Source organism: Leptinotarsa decemlineata, unplaced genomic scaffold (assembly GCF_025532065.1).
Source record: "Leptinotarsa decemlineata unplaced genomic scaffold, Ldec_3_MD MMD2_P_RNA_scaffold_5, whole genome shotgun sequence".
Taxonomy (NCBI): Eukaryota; Metazoa; Arthropoda; class Insecta; order Coleoptera; family Chrysomelidae; genus Leptinotarsa; species Leptinotarsa decemlineata.
Genome location: NW_027412532.1, coordinates 171,123 through 192,949, shown reverse-complemented (window position 1 = coordinate 192,949; position 21,827 = coordinate 171,123). Strand labels below are relative to the sequence as shown.

The 21,827-nt window shown below is 38.9% G+C and overlaps 3 protein-coding genes and 1 long non-coding RNA gene across 4 annotated transcripts in view; 3 read left to right on the top strand and 1 right to left on the bottom strand.

The window, feature by feature from the left end:
• Window positions 1–8: 8 nt before the first annotated feature.
• Window positions 9–1,554, bottom strand: LOC111502189 (uncharacterized). The gene is made up of 3 exons (XM_023156198.2): window positions 1,090–1,554; window positions 902–1,030; window positions 9–503 (listed from the first exon to the last, which is right to left on the bottom strand). The coding sequence occupies exons 1-3, from the start codon at window positions 1,282–1,284 to the stop codon at window positions 132–134; spliced, it is 696 nt and encodes a 231-aa protein (XP_023011966.2). The 5' UTR covers window positions 1,285–1,554; the 3' UTR covers window positions 9–131.
• A 650-nt stretch (window positions 1,555–2,204) lies between these two features.
• Window positions 2,205–6,776, top strand: O-fut1 (O-fucosyltransferase 1). The gene is made up of 4 exons (XM_023156196.2): window positions 2,205–2,456; window positions 2,672–2,932; window positions 2,996–3,181; window positions 3,906–6,776. Exons 1-4 carry the CDS (start codon window positions 2,357–2,359, stop codon window positions 4,514–4,516), a joined length of 1,158 nt encoding a protein of 385 aa, XP_023011964.2. The 5' UTR covers window positions 2,205–2,356; the 3' UTR covers window positions 4,517–6,776.
• A 555-nt stretch (window positions 6,777–7,331) lies between these two features.
• On the top strand, window positions 7,332–8,802 carry LOC111502188 (uncharacterized). Its single transcript, XM_023156197.2, has one exon. The coding sequence runs from the start codon at window positions 7,439–7,441 to the stop codon at window positions 8,225–8,227; it is 789 nt and encodes a 262-aa protein (XP_023011965.2). The 5' UTR covers window positions 7,332–7,438; the 3' UTR covers window positions 8,228–8,802.
• A 6,850-nt stretch (window positions 8,803–15,652) lies between these two features.
• LOC111502169 (uncharacterized) overlaps window positions 15,653–21,827 on the top strand; it is a 30,250-nt gene continuing 24,075 nt past the window's right edge. The window contains exons 1-4 of the long non-coding RNA XR_012468475.1: window positions 15,653–18,637; window positions 18,697–18,965; window positions 19,021–19,256; window positions 19,320–21,277. This is a non-coding gene — a long non-coding RNA (uncharacterized lncRNA). The remainder of the gene's footprint in view (window positions 18,638–18,696; window positions 18,966–19,020; window positions 19,257–19,319; window positions 21,278–21,827) is intronic.

Below are 21,827 nucleotides of genomic sequence, written 5' to 3'. Positions count from 1 at the left end.
AGAAGAGATCAAACTTTAATGTATATTTATTGTGTGGATATATAATCAAAAATTCAAGATAGAGAGAAGAAATAATCTATGGTGTGAAAATGTTTATTTAAATAAGACTTTTGTTTCACAAAAAACAGCCTTCATTTAGGAAAAGATCTCGTCACAAACTGTTCTAGCGCACAAGCGATTCGCTGACTACTTTTAGCAATTTCTCTCTCTACTCTAATCCTCTCTTGATAATACCTCCGCATCACCATCAATTTCTCTCGACAATAGGTTTCCCTCATTCTTAATTTCCGTTCTGCAAGTGTCACTGGTCTCTTCCTTTTGAAATGCCGGTTGGACTTGAAAGAATAATATGCACTCTCATCCAAATCCTGGTCTACCTCATAGTTCCGTTTGAAGCCATCTTGCAGTGCTTCGTCGGGTTTTGTTTCTCCATCGGTGTGGGAGTTTACGTATTCTACATATATCAACTCTTGCTCTGATTGGACTTCTGATCCTCCTGTATCCTGAAAGAGCATGTTCATATGATTTATAATATTTTTTCTTCACAAGAAACAATATCAGTACTATGTTGACTGAGCATAACACTCCAACGACTTATTTTAAACACTTTTATTTTTTCTTACTTATATATTCAACAATGTAAGTTTTCACAGCTGGTAGAATATTCCCAGAGTGGGATCCTCAAAGATCCCTCTTCGATTTATTTATTGATGACATTGAATCTTTCTTTAACAAAATTTGTTATTTGAAACAATTTCCTATCTTGGAGATGCTGAAATTCTCCATACAACAATATGTAAGAGAATGCTCTCTGAACACATCAACCATGAATTTTACTCATGAAATCCATATAATTTTGGAAAGAAGTGCCAAACTAACAAAGTTATAAAAGTTACTTCACCATTTTGGAATCTTCGCTCTCATCTTCGCCATCTCCTATTAAGCTCAGTATTTTCTCTTCATCTTGAGCAAGAATAACGTTGCAGAGTGTCCTCTTTCTTTTCACCAGTTTCTTCATGTCTTGCCAGGTCTGAAATCAATAAAGATCTTATACGATGACCGAACAAGTCATTAACGAGAGATACTAACTCTTCTCCATTGCAGCCAATCTTTGTAGGCACCGGGTATGCTATTCAGCCGACTTGCTATGTCTAACCACTTGTCTTTGGCTACTTGATGTGTGAATTCACGAGTAAATTTTCCTTTACAAAGCTGGGGCTCCGATTCCATGAAATTCAGCAGAGCTTTTTTCTGCAGGTCCGACAAAAAACTCCTGCCCTTCATGTTGCTAACTCCAGGTATTTCCAGATTATCTATACGACTTTATTATTGCAGTTGATCAAATAGCCTTTTGTGATTGTGTCATAATTTTCACATCGTACGGGTTGATTAGAAATTTAGATGAGGGTAGGAAGAGTTCGGAGTCAGTTATTTTTGTATTACAAAAATTCAGGTTCGATTCAAGGTATTAAATAAGAAATAGTCATAGATAATAATGTCATTGTATATAGTAAACAGTCTCCGAATAATATAACCCAACTTTTTCTTCTTTTTATTATTATGAAGATGCATAGAAACCACAGAATTCTGTGTAGGAAGAAACCCTGGTGTTAAGTTGACAAATTTGCTTTATTTACCAAAAACTCAACGCAAAAAAAAAGACATGTTGATAGATGTGCAACAACATCTGTAACAATGTAGTGTCAGTGCAACATGAGAGTATCTCTGGAATGATCAACGAAACGCCATAGCTGTTATGTCCATGGTTAATCTGTGTCCATGGACCTCCAACCGTCTAGCGGTTAGAAGGAAGAAAGGAATAAAAAAAACAATCAACCTTGAAAGTTCCCTAGTTTTTTATGAAGTTTGAAGCCAAAAAGCTTTTTTCCCAAAAACTAACGGAAGTGCAGAAAGGCCAAATCAAAATTTTGAGATTAAAGTCGAAATTTCTAAGAAACTTCTGGGTTTCCATAAAAACTAATATTTCCTTTAGCCTAATGCCCCTTAATGGAAGCAAAAGCCAAAAACATTGAGAGAGAACTTGATCTTTCCTGAAAAAATATTATTTGTCACATTTTATCTCATCTTTCACAGTGTATCTTTCTTTCTTTGATCTAGTCCACAAATTATCAAATTGCAAATGATGGATGGTGGGTGAACACAGAACATATCAAACTTGTATCTGTATTTTGTGATTTGTGACAATTGACAAATGTCATGCTAACCGTCATATATGTTTTCAATAAAAATAATTTAAATTCTGAATTTTCTAATTGGGGTCAAAAACCGCCAATACTCCTTCATCACAGAATGATTATGAGTATTTTTATTGGCGCGGTTAGGAAAATAAATTAATATGGTTTCGTTGAATAAATATTTATTTTTTGTACTGCTCCAACTGTCTTTTGCTTTGGGATTTGATCCTCTTGGATATGTTTTGTATTGCCCTTGCATGGGTAAGTTGTACCATGACATATTTTGGTAGATATTTGGGTATTACTTTTCTAATCACTTCATTGAGATATTGCCGGTTTTCATGAGGTAACCTCAGAAGATATATTACCAAAATTGAAAAAATGTGTGGCTGTAACTATTGACTGTATCTCAATGTGAGATATGGTTCATTAATGGGATAATAGAAATGATCTGTGATCATCAAAACTGCTTTCAGGTCGTTTTGGTAACCAAGCGGACCATTTCTTGGGGGCTTTAGGTTTTGCTCGTGGCCTAAACAGAACTCTAGTACTACCCGCTTGGGTGGAATACCGTTATGGCGAACCACGGTCCATTCAGGTACCTTTCGATACATACTTCAAAGTGGAACCGCTGCAGAAATTCCACAAAGTTGTCACAATGGAAAGTTTCATGAAAGATATCGCGCCCTATGAGTGGCCAAGAAATGATCGAAAATCATTTTGTTACATGGCAAGGGGTAAGAAATCCATTGTTTATATTGGATAAGATGGTTCAGTTCAATGAAAATCTTTTGGCTCAGGTTCTGGGGAAAGTTGTAATGCCAAAGATGGTAATCCGTTCGGTCCGTTTTGGGATACTTATGATGTGGAATTTACTGGATCGGAGTTTTATGGACCTCTCCATTACGATATGTACCACCACGATATGGCGAAACAGTGGAAAGATAGGTATCCTGCCAAGATGTGGCCAGTTTTAGCATTCACAGGTTAGTCAGATGTTTAATACTGTCTTTGGGAGTTTTGTTTGGTGACTGGAATGTGCTGTTTTCCATCAATGTTGTTCGTGACTGTATGTTTGTATTTTGTACATATAACTACATCCTAACATTTTGTGACATATCCATTGTCATAAATTGGTTAGAAGCTGTTTGCCAGATTGGAGCCATAATAAAAATATAATTTAAAGCATCCCACACATTTTTACAACAAAACTGACTTTTTGTAAATAGATTTATTTTGATACATGGTAGGAAATCATAATGAAAAGAGAAATGAAGTAACTTATTCATTACAAATAATTGAATATCTGATAATCATTATAAATAATTGAGTTGTTAATCAGAATATTCTACTCACAATAACGATTGTGAGTAGAATAAAAAATTTATAATTTCCACTGACGAGGGTGTTGTCATTAGGCATACATTTAGATTATGGTGACAGCTCTTGTATTATGTCCTATTTATACCTTGGAGTCTGAATGATATGACGTCATGGGGGCTGTTTAAGTATTGCATGAGTAGGATTTTAGGCCCTCTCCTTTGTCAGCAAAGGTAAGCACTCTTTTCCTCCTACTAGGCTTAGTAAGCATTGGTAAAATTGTGTCTTGTTTACACTAGATGATATCGAACTATTTCAAAGGAGGCAATGGGTACAGGACTCTGACTCCTTGCGCTTATTACTAAGATATTGATCTTCCCAATGCTCTAGGTGCTCCAGCCAGTTTCCCCGTCCAAGAAGAAAACAAGCACCTGCAGAAATACCTGCGATGGTCTGATCTCGTCGAAGATGAGGCCCACTCATTCATCACCAACGTGCTACCTAGAGGCGCTTTCGTCGGCATCCACCTGCGCAACGGCATCGACTGGGTGCGCGCCTGCCAACACATCCCCGAGAGCCCGAGCTTGTTCGCGGCGGCGCAGTGCGTAGGATATCGCAACGAGAAGGGCAAAGCCACCTCCGACATGTGCCTGCCCACTAAGGAGACTATCGTGAGGCAGCTGAAACGGACGATAAAAAACATCAACAACAAAAGCGACAACGAGGTGAGGTCCGTCTTCGTCGCTTCGGACAGCAACCATATGATCGACGAGCTGCGGTCGGCGTTGAAGAGGATGAACGTGCAGGTCTACAAGTATCCGAAGTCGAATCCGCACGTCGATCTCGCCATACTCGGCAAGTCGAACCACTTTGTAGGGAACTGCGTTTCATCGTTCAGCGCCTTCGTCAAGAGGGAGCGCGACGTTAAAGGGTTCGCCTCGTCGTTCTGGGCATTTCCCACACAGAAGAGCGCCAAGAGCGGAGCACACGACGAATTGTAGATGGAGTAGTCTCTTGGAGGAGCCGATGAGTTAGAGGTAGAAGTATCGATTAGACAGGGAGTAGTAGAGAGCTCTTACGAGGTACAGTAATGTCACTTCTATTTGAAACGGGGAGGAATCGATTTCGTTTGCTCTAGGGCCTGTGAAAAACTCGTGAGATGTGCAATTAAATTCTGATTTGCCATACTGTCACTCTATTATCAGATTCTTGTTACAGTATCTTACGAGTCACCGTTTACTAGAGTCGAGGTTTTTTGTAGAATAACTTTTAAACATAGTATCACTCAATGTCTCATTTCATCTGCCGATCATCCATTATGACACTAAAGGCGGTTCGTAAAAAGCATGAGGCATTTTAATTTTGACAAACGTAATGCCCTCTCTATAAAAAAGCGAAACTAAGGGCAGTAACGATCCATTTGTCCACTAGATGGCGTCAGGGGTGTTTTTTGGAAGGTCTAATAATGTAATTAGGCATTTTCAATTTTGTATTACGAAGAACTCAGTTCCATTTGTACTTCCAAGCAGTTCTTTGACAGCTTCATTAGGGGTCATGTTGAAATCAAAATATTTGAAAACGGAGACATATGCACGATTACTATTACATATTTGAATATTTGTATTATTCTCCTCACGTTGGGCGCCAGATATCTGAGTCTTGTTTATTTTCTCAGTATTGAATGAAATGATAGCTCATCATCAAAATATGTCACAGATGTTTATAATAGCTCAATAACCACAGTGACCCATTCGCTTTTGGAGGCTAACTGTCATACTTGAAGAATATTTGGAAATGTTGTCTGCTGTTGACGGAAAATGTATGAGAATATCTTAGACCGATGCATTCTCTGCTACCTTCCGTTTCTGTCCCAGAAAAAAATGCTCAGCATCTTTCAAGGTGCAGACTAATAGTGACTATACTGTTTCTCTTGAGAGCTTTCTACTGTAGTTAGGATATGTAAAATGAGTTTGCAATTTGTCTTTTCGAAGTGGTACAGAAGAATGTTGATTTAGGTTTTGTACAGTTGGAAAAATTAACCACAAAGAAAACAAAGCACAACAAAAACTAATACAGTACTAGTGAGGCACAACATAATTTTTATACGAAACTCGTAAAAGTGGACAACTTTAGTTTTGGTAGAACTGTACATCTTGAATGAGCAAGTATTTGAGAATCATTCACAAAAATCATTTTCAAATACGCTCTATACGAACTGTTTTAAGCTCCATCTAGTGAACAAAACTCGAAATTTTCAAAGTATGTTTTTTATTGCATTATTGCTTGTTTATATTTCCGAGGGATATGACAAAAATTAATGAAAAGAATTTTTTATACTTCTTGATTCTTCCCCATATTGTGAATCTGAAAATGAGTCATTAAAGTATTTCTGTTTAGAAATATTGTATGTGGCTCGATATTGAGAACAGTGACATCTGTTGGCAGAACGTTATATCAATTAAACTTTCTGCCGACAGATGTCACGGCTTACCCTTAATTTCTTATTGAAAACAATCAATAAGAAGGTTCTAGGATGCGATTTAAAGTTGTCTGCAGTTCTAAGATTGAAGATGATGATTTTAATATCTTGAAAGAAGAATAAAAAGTTTATGTTGTGTTTCATGTTAAAACGGTGAAGAGTTTCACGTTTTCTATTGGAGATGAGTTGTTTTATATTTCATTTTGCAAATTTGAAGCTTTGTGTAACATCACAACTAGTAATGTTTTGTACCTTTCATATATTTAGATGTTGGTACCTCATATCCAGAACGAAGCCTCACTGAGGGATGTGATATAAAAATAATTGATATTCATGTAATTCCAATCCTAAAAATGCTTTGTGTAGGGACTGTAGGGCATCGATCAATTATATAGTCGGTTTGGTCAGTTTTTATTGATTACTTTTTCTCAGTTCGAACTTGTAAGACTTTTAGTTATTCAATTCGAAAAATACTGCCTTCAACTGTGATACACGAACCATTTTTATATAAGAGTAGGTCATAGATTGAAGCTACGCAACACGCTTTGCAGCAAGCTTGTAATGTTGGCAGCGGCATTCATATGTATAGTTTCGAAAAAAAAAAAAGACATTAATTTCTTTACTTAATGGTTTTTGATTCAGAAGCATTACTTCAGATATTAATTATGGTTTAAGACTGTGCTGTCGATCTGTTTACATGGAATGTAGTTTTATCTATTTATTTTTTAAACCTAAGTTTCAATATGAAGAAGAGCTTTTTTTTAATATAGTAGTTTTCCAGCGTTTCTATTTTTATTTTTAGATCCTGAATAGTTCTTGATACCTTCTAGGATTCAACAAATGATGTTTTTTTTCAGATGTTCATCGTTTTTGCTATATTTAGTCATCTAATTTGCTTGAAATGACCGGCGCTTAGTAATCCCGATTACTAATTCCCCATTGTTTGTTTTCCATGGTGAATCATCATTTCTGGCGAGAATCTACCAAAAAATCCGTTTGTTGTAACGCCGATTGATTATAATAATACGTCGGTAAATACGATCAAGTAAGCAAGTGAGCATTAGGTAGGCAGATATCAGACAAAGAAATCTCGTATGCTCGCGTACGTATACAAGACGAATTTTTTCTGACATCGACTTCCGCTTTTAATCGTCGCTAACGCGATCGCTAATAAAGCTTAAAATGAAGGGAATACTCGCCGGATAATGAGCCGAAAGCACCTCGTCGGTATCGCTCACCTCACTCGGAGACGATCGGCAAGGCCGCGTTTCATTGGCGAACGACACGTCGAAAGTAGGTTGTGACGTCGAACGAACGGAACCTATAAGTATGAGTGGAGGAGCGCTCCTCTGCATTTTAGTCGAAAGTTCGGTGGCGAAGAGACAGAGAAAGTTTGTGTTTGTGTTAGTGTTCGAAAGATCGGTTCAAACTGTTTCACATCAAGATGGCAAGCGAGGCTGAGAGGCTAATCGGAATCTCGCTAAACAAGATCGCGCAGAGTAGGCAACACCGCGGCGGCGTCAGCCTGCACAAGAACCTGCTCGTCGCGACGGTGCTCCAGAAGGCGCGCTACATCTTCATGGAGGAGGCGTACAACATGGTCCACTACCAACAGCAGCAGCAGCAAGTGCGGGTGCCGGTCCAACCTCGCGCCGTCGCTCCGCACGAGGACCTGGTGGGCCTCACCGCCGAGGAGGCGGGTCTCGAGGCGGCGGACTCTTCGGAGTCGTCTTCGAGCGAGTTCCTGCAGCCGCAGCAGTGCGTCAAGTGCTCCGAGAACCAGGACAAGGAGAACCATCCCCCGGTTAATTCCGAGTTGACTTATTTGGATCTGGACAAGAGTTCGAACGTGCTCCGCGAGCGTAGCAACTCGCTGAAGAGGCGACGGGCTGTGGCAGAGTGGGAGACCGAGGAGGCGGTACAGTCGATCCTGCCGAAGAAAAGCAAACCTTTAGAGGAGGAGGCGGGCGACGATTCCGTTTTTCTTGACGACGCGACGCTGCTGTCGGACGCCGTCAGCAAGGAGGCTGAGGCCGAGAGGCCGCTCGAGGGAGGCGGCGGCGGCGGCATGGAGATCGACCGCATCACCTCGCTGGTGTCCATCTTCAGCTTCAGCATGGGGGACGCGAAGCTCAACAGGTCCTTGTCCGGCACTCCGGATCTGTGTTCGGCGCAAGCGAAAGACGTGCCCGACGGCCTGCAGCAGAGACAGTTTATAGCGATGGCGGTGTAAAAAGACGCGTCGAGGCGCTCGTCCTAGGGAATGTTGAATCGACGCCGTCAGTTTGTCGGTGTTACTTTTTGTAAACGATCTCCTGTAAACAACGAACTTTTCTTCGCAAACTCGCGCCCCCTCCGATTCAAAATTGTTCGTTTTTGTGATATGTACGTTTATTCATTCGCGGGGGCGGGAATTTGTGAAGAAAACACGGTCGTGAAAGGTACTCTGCCGTACCAGACCAATGTGATAGTGAGATGTTAACTAATTGTATTTTTGTATAAAGCGTAACGGCTCCCGAGAACGTTCGAAAAGCGACCATCTGTCTGGCCCCCGTTGTTTTGAATACATTCCAATTCGTCGCCTTGCACCGGATATGGGTAGGTAGCCGTTTCTACCTGAGCACCCAACAAAGGATATAACAAAGATTTGTTGTCGTTGGAACTTTTCGAACTCTCGCGAGCCGGCACATGAATCGTTGTATATAATTATAGATGAAATGCCGCTCCGTTTTAGGAGCTTATTTTATTCTTGTACATACTCCATAATCATACTTTATCATATATTTAAAATAAAATTTTTGCAAGGAATCTATGTTCTCTTTTATTTACTTCTTTATTTTCAAAGTTGCACTTTGTAGCAGACACGATAATCACTCCGTGAAGGTCAGATGACCTTTCACGTTATCTTATCTCAGACTGGGAGCTTCAATATTAATGGTATTTAAACTACTACAGAATGTGTGATAAGTTGAAAGAAAATGAGCTGTAATGATGTCTGAAAATCATCTATAAAAATCAAAATGACATTTCGTTGATGCAGACAAAGCTACAAACTTTAGTTCTCAAATTGAATTGAAATAACTGATTTAAATGTGATTTTTTTTAATTTACAAATATCTTTCAAGTAAAATAAATCAATGTCAGCTAAATTACATAAAAAAAAACAAGAAACTGCTCTTATGCCATAAGAACTAGCACCAAGTTGTGTATCTAGAATTTTCACAAGTTCAACGTTCATTGTTTTCATTGATCTGTCTGCAAGTTACCTATTCAAATTTTTAAATACAATTAGCAGGTAAACAACGAGTCAAGGAGCAGCTTTAGTATTCAATAACAGGTAGGTACGAATTCATAATTACTTGTAAATATTGATGTTGACCCTATTTTAGGGTTTCCCACTTTGCTTAAGCGCGTGGTTGTCATTTTCAAAATTATTGTCAATGTTAATTATGCAGCAAAATGTTTCGCATAGTCAGGTTAGGAAGCAATTTGGCAAAATAGAAACGCAAACTATTTATTTATTCATTCATACTATTTCTCTAGTTGCATAAAAACTAGTTGACACACGCATTTGAATACTATTTGTTGATCCCGGCGTCAACAGTACGAGTTGAGCACTTCAAATTGTTTTGTAACGGGAGCATTAGATAAGTCCGTGTGATCAATTACCTTTTTCAAACGGACTGTAAACGTTCTGCCACTGTTGGTTTAGAGGCATTAAGTGGCGCTCCGTCACCCGCGGTCTAGGGGATTTCCTCCGGTCGGGTTAAACCTGAGACCTTGAACCTATTTCTCGGGATGGGCGTGACGTCATTCAAAGTGATGTCCCGCCATCGCTAGCCCTACTACGTATCGCATAGTATATTCATGAACCGGTCCTGTGCTCTGTAGCGGCCATTTTGTTTGCCCCCTCCTCTGCGAATGGCCGTTTGTTCGCTCGATCCCCTCCTCTTCTACCTGTGGCATGTTCTCGTTTGTTTTTGACGCCGATAAACTTTTTGTTTACGCTTCTCGTTGACGTCATTTGGACGGGGATACCTACGTAAGGAGTGACAGATCGTTCTTTTGTCATTGATTTTTTTCCTTCGTTTTTATTGGCGCACTTTTTGAAGGCGATTGCGGCCGAAGCGATTGAGAAATTGAGACTTTTCACGAATGGTCGAGGTTGAATTCTTCGGTCTCTCGTCACGTTATTTTCCGACATTCTCAAAGTATCAGAGATTGTATGAAAAGAAAGTCTTGCAGAGACCTCAAGTCGATACCAAATGTTCCAAGCATTTTTTTGCTAAGATATTGCTGAGAGCTGCTCATCTAGACCCTAAATCACTGAGAAAACTTTAAATCTAATCATTTAAAAATGTATATAAACCGAAAGGGTTATTGAATATGGATATTCACTTTATAAGTTGGCAATTTATAAATGAAAAATTCAGCAGAAAAAAAGGCCTCTTGATTATCCTCTGAAATTGAGCATTTCAAACATGTTTTGTAACATAAAATTCAAAATATCTTGAAAATTATCATCCAATTAGTTGATACTTTTTTTATTTACCATGCTTCTCTACAGAAAAGTCCTGTAGCTTTTTTATTTTCAAAATAATCGGAATTGTATCCATAACATAAATAAGTACAATTGTAATATCTCAAAGTGTCAAAATGAGAATTAATTTGCTTATTATTCTACACAGACCTTGTCACATTTAGGTTGCTTTCAATTTGGATAGGAGAAGGTGATTGTTATTGCTCTGTTGAGAATACTTTTCTCACACCAGAACAAAAATACTGTCTCCCAAGCGTATCATCAGAAGATGTTAGACCCAACCTAACCTAACTCGGAGTTTTTGTTCTTATACATCTGTGCCAAGCTTCACCTTCGATAAAGTGATGTATATAAAAACTAGAGCTAGTTCCCTGATGATCCTAACTTGGTTAGCCAAACTAAGAGGTTCCAATTCTAACTATCAAGTCATATATTGCTGTCAATATATTTATATAGTTTGTTTTTTAGTCTTGTAGTACTTGCTTTCAATTTTTTAAACCTCTCGACTTTTTCTATACATATATTGTGTATTATTTCGTAGTGGTTGAGTTTTTTCAGGTCGTCGCTCAAGAAATCACTTATATTTCGATGTAAGTTGTGTTCAAACATGCTCAGACAACAACGTAGTGCAGGAGCTTCGAAATCTGGATAACTCCCAATTCGCCAAACCGTCGCGATACACCCAATTAAGAGTATTAACCCGCAATGACTTTCTATTACTCGAGCTGTCGGGTCCTTCTTTATCCGAGAGAGCAAAATAAGTATTGATCTCGTCTATGGACCTCGCGTCAAGTGAAGCGAGAGAAAAGGCGCACACACAATGGATATTCCTTCCCTAATCTAGTAGTCGGCTTGCGTTGTATTCCCCTTGTTCGACATGATTCACTGTCAACCTCTTTCGCTGGTGGGTGTGTGACGTCGTGCCAGTACACAAAAACTGTTTACGAGCCATCTTAAACGGCTCTCAAGCCGTGAAAATGATAACCGCCGCAACCATAAATCATTTTACCGCTTGTTTGGTAGTGCTTCGCCAGATTATGTCCCGTTCAAGCATCGTTTAACTTTTAATCGCCAACGATGAATAACGATCATAACATTCTAAAAATCAAACCGTGAACACTTGTTTCTTGCTATCGGCGTTCATCAGCGTTGAGAGCAACATCACTTGGTGGAAGCAAAGACTATAAAAAAAAGGAGAAGAAGAAGAAGAACAGCACTTGGTTGTAGGAAGTAACACATACAGATGGAGTCGCCAACAGGCGCCAAACTCACTTATATCTTCTCTGTATAAGCAACTTTTAATTCCACACATCTTAAGTCTTAATCCACTAGTGGCATGATTCGTACCTCCTGCTTAGCTAACTTAACTGCTGGTAGATCTGTCACTTCGTTATGAGACTGAGAAGGGATAATACAGTTCCTTGAGGAAAATGAGATACATAACGTCTCAGATTTTGTTAAAAAAAGCCGTTGCCATTGCAGTTGTCAACTTTAGGCAAATCATCGATATGGGTCCCACCACTTTGCCTCATCTCTCAAATAGTTCTGTTGCGGGAACCTCTTTCTCTATCTCTAGGATTCTACATTGGAGAGTTAACCCTGTACTGAGTACGAACTCCGCCTTTCAGATAATACTCTTGTTGAGTACGGAAGAGTTAAAAAGTTGCATCGATAACCCGTCTAGTGTTACTGATGAGGTCTATGGCAGATAAAAATAGCACAGTTGCTACAGGGTCATGTACGCAACGCTTTTTCATTCTGATACCATCTAGTCGTCTAACTTTGATTAATAATCGAAGAAGTTTGCATTAGGTAAATTCTACAGTTCTCGTTTCTCATAATGGTTTCATTATCCCCCAGAGAATCGTCAATGTCAGAATCGAAGTAGTACCTAAGAACCATGTTTTACCAATAGATATAAGCTGAAACCGCGTCTTTTCCACAGATTGACAGCAAATGCATGACCGTGGATCTCAGAAATTTCAAATATCCATAACGCTATAGATCAAGCTGTGGAAGACCATGGAAACACCCCTCAGTTTTCACCAACTTCAACCAAACATCAGGTTCTTGGTAAACCAAGGTCTTCAATGTTCCTAAAATTATACCATTCATCAGCTTGACGCAGCCGCGGGAGCGGGTTCCAACTCGGTTTGTTGTGGTCACGTCGTAAAGTATTGAGAACCAAGACCCTTCAATTGCTGTCTTTAGTCTCGTTCGAATGGTGACAGATCATGAAATCTCCTGACAACTTTACGGATTCTCAGAGAAATAAAAAATATTTATATTGAGCACGGATTACATCGAGAGGTATTCTGGTACCAAACAATAAAATTTTGTTTGATTCATTTGGTCTGTTTGTAAAGGTTACAAACAACAAGAATTGTATATCAACGCTGCTTTCGATATGCAAATATTCGAAGTAAAAGTGATTTTGCATACGCTCCGTCAAAATATCAATAAAATACGCAAGTCGCGACTGTTCGTGGTTGTTTATGTCGAGCTGTGTTTATCGCACTTATCTGCGATGGATCCGCGTCACGCTTATTAAAAAAAACAAAACTGATAAGTGCGCGGTCGCGGAAAAAGCTTCGCAAATGAAAATAGCAAATCTCTCACGGTTTGGCACGGAACTAGCTTTTTTGGGTTTCTTATTTCTATGAAATTATTCATCTCTGAATTTTTTTTTATATTTACGTCAAATGAATCTAATTGTTTTTTTTTTCATTAGGTGACATGTAGATTGAGATATGTAAAAAAAATCTGCTCCTTATTGGCGAGAAAAGATTTTATTTCAATATATATATTTTCAATTCGCGTTGAAATAACGGACAATTTGCCAGTCCATTGTTGAAATTTCAACTTTTTTTGTAAACTTTGACAGGTTTCTTGGAAGTTCAAAGTTGAAGAGATTTTGAATTAAAATCTGAACGTTTTCAGTTTTGATTGTAGTTTAGTCACTTGTGTCAAAAACATTGCAAGAGTTTATCAAGGATTTTCCTCATCAAGTACCGGTCAATATAGATGTTCTTGAAATTCCAAACCCACACAAATTACATATTGGTCAGTTATACGGTATTATTATTTAGAAAAAGAATTTTTCTCCGCCGCCTTCATGGAAAATCCGTACGTTGTGCGAGCGACCGATCAAATTATGCTGCAAAAACATCATCGCGATCCAAACACCGTTGACTAGATTCTTTCGCGGAGCGCAAAACAAACGATAGAGGACGATGGACGGACGCATGGTAGCCGAGCGAGCTAGGCGAAGGCCTCCTAATGGTGGATCCTTTCGGTTCAGCGATCGGGGGTCATCCTGGTCAACGACCGGTGCGCCTTCGACGACGAGGAGGTGAAAAAGAAGAAGAAAGCGCGACTCTGCCGCCTCCTCGTCGATCTGGAAACCGATGAATATGAATCCCCGAGGCCTCATGGAAGTGAAGACGATGACGGGTTTGTTACTACTGTGCGGAGAAGGCGGTGACTGACGGCTTCATTGTTCATTTCGTGGTGTCGAACCGCCTCTGAGATCGGTGCAGAAGTCACTGGCTCTGATTTAGTTTACGAGGAGCGCAGAGAAGGGATCCCTTTTGTTTTTTGGGATTTTCTTTTTTTTTTTTTGTCATATGGTCTTTTTTCCGACATTTCCTTCTCCATTATATTCTAAAATTGATATTATATAAAATTTATGACATTAAAAATGAAATAAATACAACAATAAAAATTAATTGGCGCTCCGGGGCGACTTCATTGATTCCAGTGGCGCATTTGCTTTTTCAACTGCAGGAAAACCCAGAAAACCTGCAGCACCACTTCATCTGAAGATCTTGATCTATATATATAGCTTTTTCTGAAGTTTCCTTTGCTTCCAAATATCATTCAATGTCCTATTTCTATGTATGCTTCCTTTTATATATATTTTTTCTTCAGTATAACTATCTTAATGTATATTGTCCTGTAAGTGGATTTATTTCTTGGGAAATACATTTTTTTATTTCTTTTTTTTTCATGACAATTTTTTAATTTGTTTTTTTGACTTTTCGCCATTTTGCAACTGTCCTCCCCGACATTTTTCATTTTAAATTTTTTGAGAAGTCGTCTCTTTTTCTTAAGATTCTTTCTGTTTTTTTTCCAGATGTCTGAATCTTTCTTAGTTTCAATCTCTTTCTCAATATTTTGAATTTATTTTTTTCAGACATAATTATCCTTTTTTCTCCATATCCATTTTCATTCACTAAATATCAATTCCTTTTTAGAAATTTACTTTTTTTTAAGATTTTTGCATTTTTACTTCTCTTTATAGACATTTTATTACTTCCGCGATTCCCTTTTTTCTTAATTGTTCATTGTTTTTGCGATATATACTATTGTTCTCAATTTTTTTCAACATTTCGTATTTTTAGTTTCTTTTTTTCCAGATATCTTTGTATTTTTAAGGGTTTCTTTTTGTCTTTTTTTCCCCAAGACTCGGACTTTTTTAGATTTACCCTTTTTGTCGAAATGAAACCTATTTCAATTCACCTTTCCGCACATTTTCCATTCTTTTTTCTCCAGATTTGTTTTGTTTCCCAATATGTATTTTTTATATTTTTTTTTTCGTGATTTTTTTGCCTTTTTTCATTTGACCTCTTTTCATAACTTCCATTCTGTTTTTTTTTTGCCGTTCTTCTCATGAAATTTCTTTTTTCTCCAGAGTTTGAATCTTATTTCCAAGATTTTGCCTCTTTTTTCCAAGATTTTATCTCTTTTCCAAGATTTCGCCTCTTTTTTCCAAGATTTTGCCTATTTTTTCCAAGATTTTGCCTCTTTTTTCCAAGATTTTGCCTCTTTTTTCCAAGATTTTATCTCTTTTCCAAGATTTCGCCCCTTTTTTCCAAGATTTTGCCTCTTTTTTCCAAGTTTTTGTCTCTTTTTTCCAAGATTTCGCCTCTTTTTTTCCAAGATGTTGCCTCTTTTCCAAGGTTTTGCCTCTTTTTCCAAGATTTCGCCTCTTTTTTCCAAGATTTTGCCTCTTTTTCCAAGATTTCGCCTCTTTTTTCCAAGATATTATCTCTTTTCCAAGATTTTGTCTCTTTTCCAAGGTTTTGTGTCTTTTTTCCAAGTTTTCTCCTCTTTTTTTCAAGATTTCGCCTCTTTTTTCCAAGATTTCGCCTCTTTTTTCCAAGAATTTGCCTTTTCTTGCCTCTTTTCTACAAGGTTTTGCCTCTTTTTTCGAGATTTACCAAAGTTTCCTACAATAAACGTTCAAATATTTTTTGACAAACTCAGTAGCTCACGTAATATATGTAAAAACAGGCAAATGACAATTTTATTTTCAATATTTTAGAAATTACAGATTTTCTTAAGAGCATATTGGATCCTGGAAGGTTTGATTAGACTCATTTTGTGTGCATGATTCATTGGACTGCTTCTTGGAAAACCCCTCTGTCGCTTCAACTAATATCCATCAACTCACTTTTTCGCCGTTTTCCGACAGCATCCCACCGTCTAACGCGATGATTTTGTCGCCATTAAACGCGATACTTCTAAGTTTTTATCTCGCCGATCGAGTTTCACAGGTGTAAGCGTGTTATTCAGTCAAAAATCAAGATCGTATCGTCCCACCGTGTACACAAACAATATGCGACCTTCCTTGTCTGGCGCAGGTCGATCGCTTCGGTCGCTGGGAAAAGACGACTGTTGCTGTTAGTTGTTCCATCTCGAAAACAGTAGCGTAGATGAGCGGAGAGGGTTTCATATCGAAGCCGTGTTGACGGAGGAGCTTAAGAAAACGTTTCTAGATTTAAACGTGTGACATTTCGAAATGAATAGTTAGGGAAGCTATAGATAGAGTATGCTGTAGACGACCCCTCCCGATAAAGAAGACCCTATCACTCTGTCCTCATATCCTTAGATAATGGATGAGTAATTTTCTCACCCAAACACCCCAGCCAGGATGTCTGAGGTCCTTCATACCGTCATCAATCCCCAGTCAGTTGTATCTCGTTTGTCTTCCTGACGAACACACGCCGTAAGGGTAAGGAAGCTAGCTCACTGGGATTCACAAGCAGGAGAGCCAAGATGAGGTAGGTAGATCATTTGATAAAATGATATTTGAAATATCTGACTGCTATTATATTGTTGCTTATACTCATTAAATAAATTGTTGAAAAACTAGGGTGAAGCAGTTACAGAGTTTCATGTTTTGTTGTGGCAACTGGTTGATAAAATGATTTTAACGTCAAACAATCTAAAACTACGGAGTTTTCGGCTAGCTATTTTTGTCGCTATTATTTTTTGCCAATAGTTGTTTTAGTTCGAATGCACGCCTCTGTATCGAAAGCTGGTAGCGCGTTAGAGCGGCCGTTTTGTTGGATTTTCACCTGTTTGTCCGACTCTCAATATGCAACACATATATGCAGGTGCACGGTCACTCGTCCACCTGCACCCGACTTGGTCTTCTTCTTCTTCTTCTCTGCTCCCGCGTTCCAACGGTTATCCACTTCTCGTGTGGCGTGTGTGTGAAAAACGCCCCGTCGTCCATAGCTCGACACAAATCAGCGATGCTCGCTTATTTGGTTCATCCGGCGACGGTTTCACGATTCACAATACAAGGCGAACCACCGACGTTGCTTCAGATTTCCTGTCCCTGGCATAATTTTTATGAAAATCAAGTTATTGTTCAATCTAATGAAGGAAAAAAAACATTACTGTCTTGAGTAATGAAGGATCTAAGGAAAGGGAGCAAAACTAAAGGTTACTTCTTCAATATACAGACATTCTACAGGGTGTTCCCGGTTGTAGATGAAAACAGATCATATAATTCTGAACAGAACATCGTAACTGAATTTTGCGATTTGACACAAAGTTCTGCATAGTCCAATCGACTGTTTCACAAATCTCTCAAGTTTTCAGAGGATGTCGAATATCTCGAAAGATAACTAAGTTGAGCAATATCATATCAATTTTTTATTTATTGAAAAATACAAGGGAGGTTCTGTATGGTTAGTTACTAAAATTGTCAAATTTCCTAATCCCTTCGATTATGTCGCTTGGCGAAAACCAGATATGCTTTAGTAATTGGTTCTCCTCTAGCTGCCGATAAACAGTATAGACTCTTCATCGAATGATTCAGAACTAAACACATCGAGGACAAGACCAAAGAACTGAACATTCTACCAGTTCGGATTCGGGCCGGAACACTCGACAGATTGTTCAAGTCCTGAGAGTGGTTGACTACGCGAGAGAAGGTTTCGACCTGGGCAAAGTATACCACACCGGAGCGATATTCCTAGACGTCTCCATGGTGTTTGACAAAGTCAGAATCGTGGCCAGAATGACAAATTTTGGCTATAAGGGAATAATGGTAAGAATAATCGATTTTTTTCTAGCTGACCGACAATGCCACTGCAGAGTAGGATAGGAACTCTCCACCATACGACTTCTAATAGCAGGAATTTCCAAAGGCACAGTTCTTTCTCCACATCTTCTCTCAGTATATACGGCAGACGTGCCCAAGCCAGAAGACGACTTCAACAAGTTGGTTCTTTACGCGGACGACACAGCTCTGCTGGCAAGATCCACCAACCACGCGCTAGTTACATAACACCTACAACAAGAAGCGGACATACTAGAAAAATGAGCCAACCTCTGGAAGATTGGAATCAACCCTGAGACGAGTTAGGCGATACTATTCACCTGGAGGACGGTACACCCCGAAGGATATGTCGTCATCAACGGTCATGACATTCCATGGACAAACGAAGCAAGATACCTAGGGGTCAACCTTGATGGGACATATTCAGGTCCATATCATACAGAGTATGGGGCTGGCGAAAGCTGCTAGACACAACATCTACCTCATCATCGGACGCAGAAGCAACACGGATCTCCGAGTGAAACTGTTTCTAATCCTACTCCTCCTCATCTTGAATGCCTCAACTACCCGAGGCCGAGGCTCAGAAACATACAGACTCCATATCTAAAGGTTTATGGACCGTCGTTAAGTGATCTACACGTCGCATTGAACAAGGACGATCCCAAATTGTCTGAGAAGATCAAGCACAAGGGGCCGACGAAGCAAAATCAGACATCACCTCAGAAGGACGCTCTCCGGCGGCTTCGGTAAGTATACAAGTAAATACTTCACAGACACACTCACACACATAGTCGTCTCCAACTAGGTACAGGGGACCACCGTGCATAACTATACACAGAATCAGATAAAACACAAAAAAAGAAGAAGTATAGGCACCAGAGGCCGACTTCCTAACCATAAAAGGTTAGATATCAATCTCTCTGAAGTGGCAAGCAGCAGGTTGAAGATCGCTCGGAAGCGAGCAGGAGTGGACGCGAGAGATTCTAGCTTCTGTACACAGTAACCGTGTGTGGGAGACTCTATTTCAGGACCTTCAACCGCGGAGGAATGATGGTGGGACTTGATAAGGCTCAGGTATCATTAATTCTTCAACATGGATTGTACAACATTGCTGAAATACTTTTTTCAGTTGGCCTTACAAAAGACAAGGAATGTCGTGGACTGATTCTAACCCTGATGGTGCCTGCCGCAAGAGGGGAAAGTGATGATTGGAATTTTTAGACATCTTCATTAGTTCCGGAAAATAGGTTTCTTATCGTTGACGAACCTACAAACACTGTATATAATAAAAAATCAAGCCGCTATCTCGTTTTCTTCGCGAGATATCGTGTACACTACAGATAGATCGACGAACAGACTGACCTGGTAAGGAAGATGTGGTTCTAGAATGATTTATCTCAACACTAGTAGTTGTGAATTTTTTTTCAGATTGTGTGAAGTTGAAATCTTTCGGTTCGTGCCAGTTTTGACCTCGGCGTTAGCAAATTGAAGAAATAGTCATTTGTATACCGACTAACGATGGGCGTATGTCTCTCGTAATCGAAGGCCTCGTTGAATGTGCCAACTCCTTCGAAACTATGTGCAAGTGATGTAATCCGCGATACCGTTCGAGCGGCGGCACGGCAGGCAGAGGTGGTGTGCGGTGGTCACATTTCATGTCTTCCAATCCGACCCGACAGAGAGAGTTGGGACACTCGCGCGAGTTACGTAAATCTTTAGTAAGCGAACGGATTGAATAACCAGCTCTCGAAGATCAGGTTTTATTATTATTATTGTGGGCGAAACACTTCTACGGACAACCAGCGAGCAAACGAGCGTTTAGCGTTTGTTGGCGGATCGAATGTCATATTCGCCGCTTCAAGAGCGGTGCCTGTACCAGTATTAAAATAATTCCTGAACCTCAGTGAGCAAATGAAAGTTATTGTTAGAAATCTTGAAATTACAAAAGACTTTTGAAAATGGTTATTCTTGTATTAAATTAGACTATTCTCGTCTAATGAATGTCCAGTCGAACTGGATTACATTTCGCTTCTTTCTAAACGGTTTCATTTATAGTTTTATATAACAACAGAGTCGTTTTTGTTGCTGTCTCTCTGCATACCTCGCAAAACTTCCTACAATATCGCAGTTAATCAGTCAGTCATCTCGACTGGTTACCTAAGAGCTGAATTGCCTTGCAGCCAGCTTTCACTTCTTTTTTTAATTTATTCATGTTACACTTTGCCAATACTACACATATTGAAGGCATTCATTGTTGCGGTTGCGAAAACGCGGAGGAGTTTCTTGGCTATACATTCACCGAATTGATTTTCGGAGAATCGTTTAGTTGTGGCTATGTTTGTTTATATATAGTCACTGCTTCTGTTGCAACTATTTTCGCTGTAGCGGGTCATGGCCTTCTCGATGAGCTCAGATGGCGTAAAGAAGGCGTTGGAAAGGGTTCTTGTTGGTTACATATTGTGCATTTCAACGCACAATATGTACTCGAATAGTTCTTCAGTTAAAAACTAGTCATCTGGGTACTTGAAAAACAACTTGGGTGTCCGACAAGGGTCAGTATTTGGCCCTTTCCTATTCATAATTCACATCAACGACATTGATAAGCTCCCTGTGTCAGCATTCTTCACTATGTACGCAGATGAAACCTCACAATTTCCAACACTCGAGAAAGTTCCAAAACGTTCAATCTTGGGTTTGTCTGATATGAGCTTTGTTCAGAACAGTGTTCCAAACTTGTGCCAAGACATATTGTTATCCATTTTAAGGTAATATGAAAAATACAAACTTTGTTTCATTTGATGCATTTTGATGCAATCGATAACGGTTGCGGATGTGATCAATGTCAAGATTAAGGTATGCGGAATACATTTGAATTATTTTGTATCAATCGAAGAACGTCAGATGAGTAATTGGTAAAGAAAAGAAGAAGAGGAAGAACTATTATTCTGTTTTGTGATTGTTGCAATTTTTCAATCTACTGAGATGTTGGGGTCAATGAGCTAGCGATAAGATGATCGATGCAGGTACGAGGAAGACCATTGTGTCACGGAACACCTGAATCTAATATATTAATTTCAACTGAATCAACACATAGAAGAACTACAAAGATAAAAGAAAGACATACGTAGATAAAAATATCATAAATTTTTGTTGAGTTACAAATGAAAACTGAAAGAGAGACTACTAAATACAAAAAATGCTAGCACTAGTAATAACAGAGTTTGAAGGAAAATTCAACGATATCGTTCATTCTGGAAAAACCCAAAGAAAATCAAATAACATTTCATGGACAAGATGACGTAAAGATTGAACTTGGAGGTAACAAATTTCGTCAAAGTAGTGGTGAAGAAAGATTCAAGAAGAGTATTCTAGAAGATATTATTGTTGTAAGTGGTATCTGATAACAGTTATCAACATCGTTTTTTATAAGTGTGATAAACCTGAAATCGATATGGCCAATCTGAAAATAGAGCATTCATAATTTGTTTGTATTGAGTATCACCTGTGTGCGAATTCACGAAAATCTCTAGAATATGCGTAGATACAATCATTTGATTTAATTTTACACGATGTAAACTGCCGTCCACCCGTGAAATATCATTGAAATGAATAATAACTGGATGTGGTAACAATGACTAATACTTCAAGAAAAAATTTACGTCTAGGAATAGTGCATCACTAATTGTGATAACTGATAACGCGATGATTTGTCTAATATTACACAAGAACATTTTATCGTCACCAAAATCACCTTCAATTTTAGTTTTTCGCTGTCTCATCACGCACGTGAAAATGATTAAAAATATGAACGGTGTAGTGCCGCTGATTACACGATGAATCTTGATATATCAGACGATTTGCTGTAAATGTAAAATAAAATATAATCAGTAGTTTTGAAAGATAAGCAGCAGATTTGGTGTGAAAAGGATAATCTGG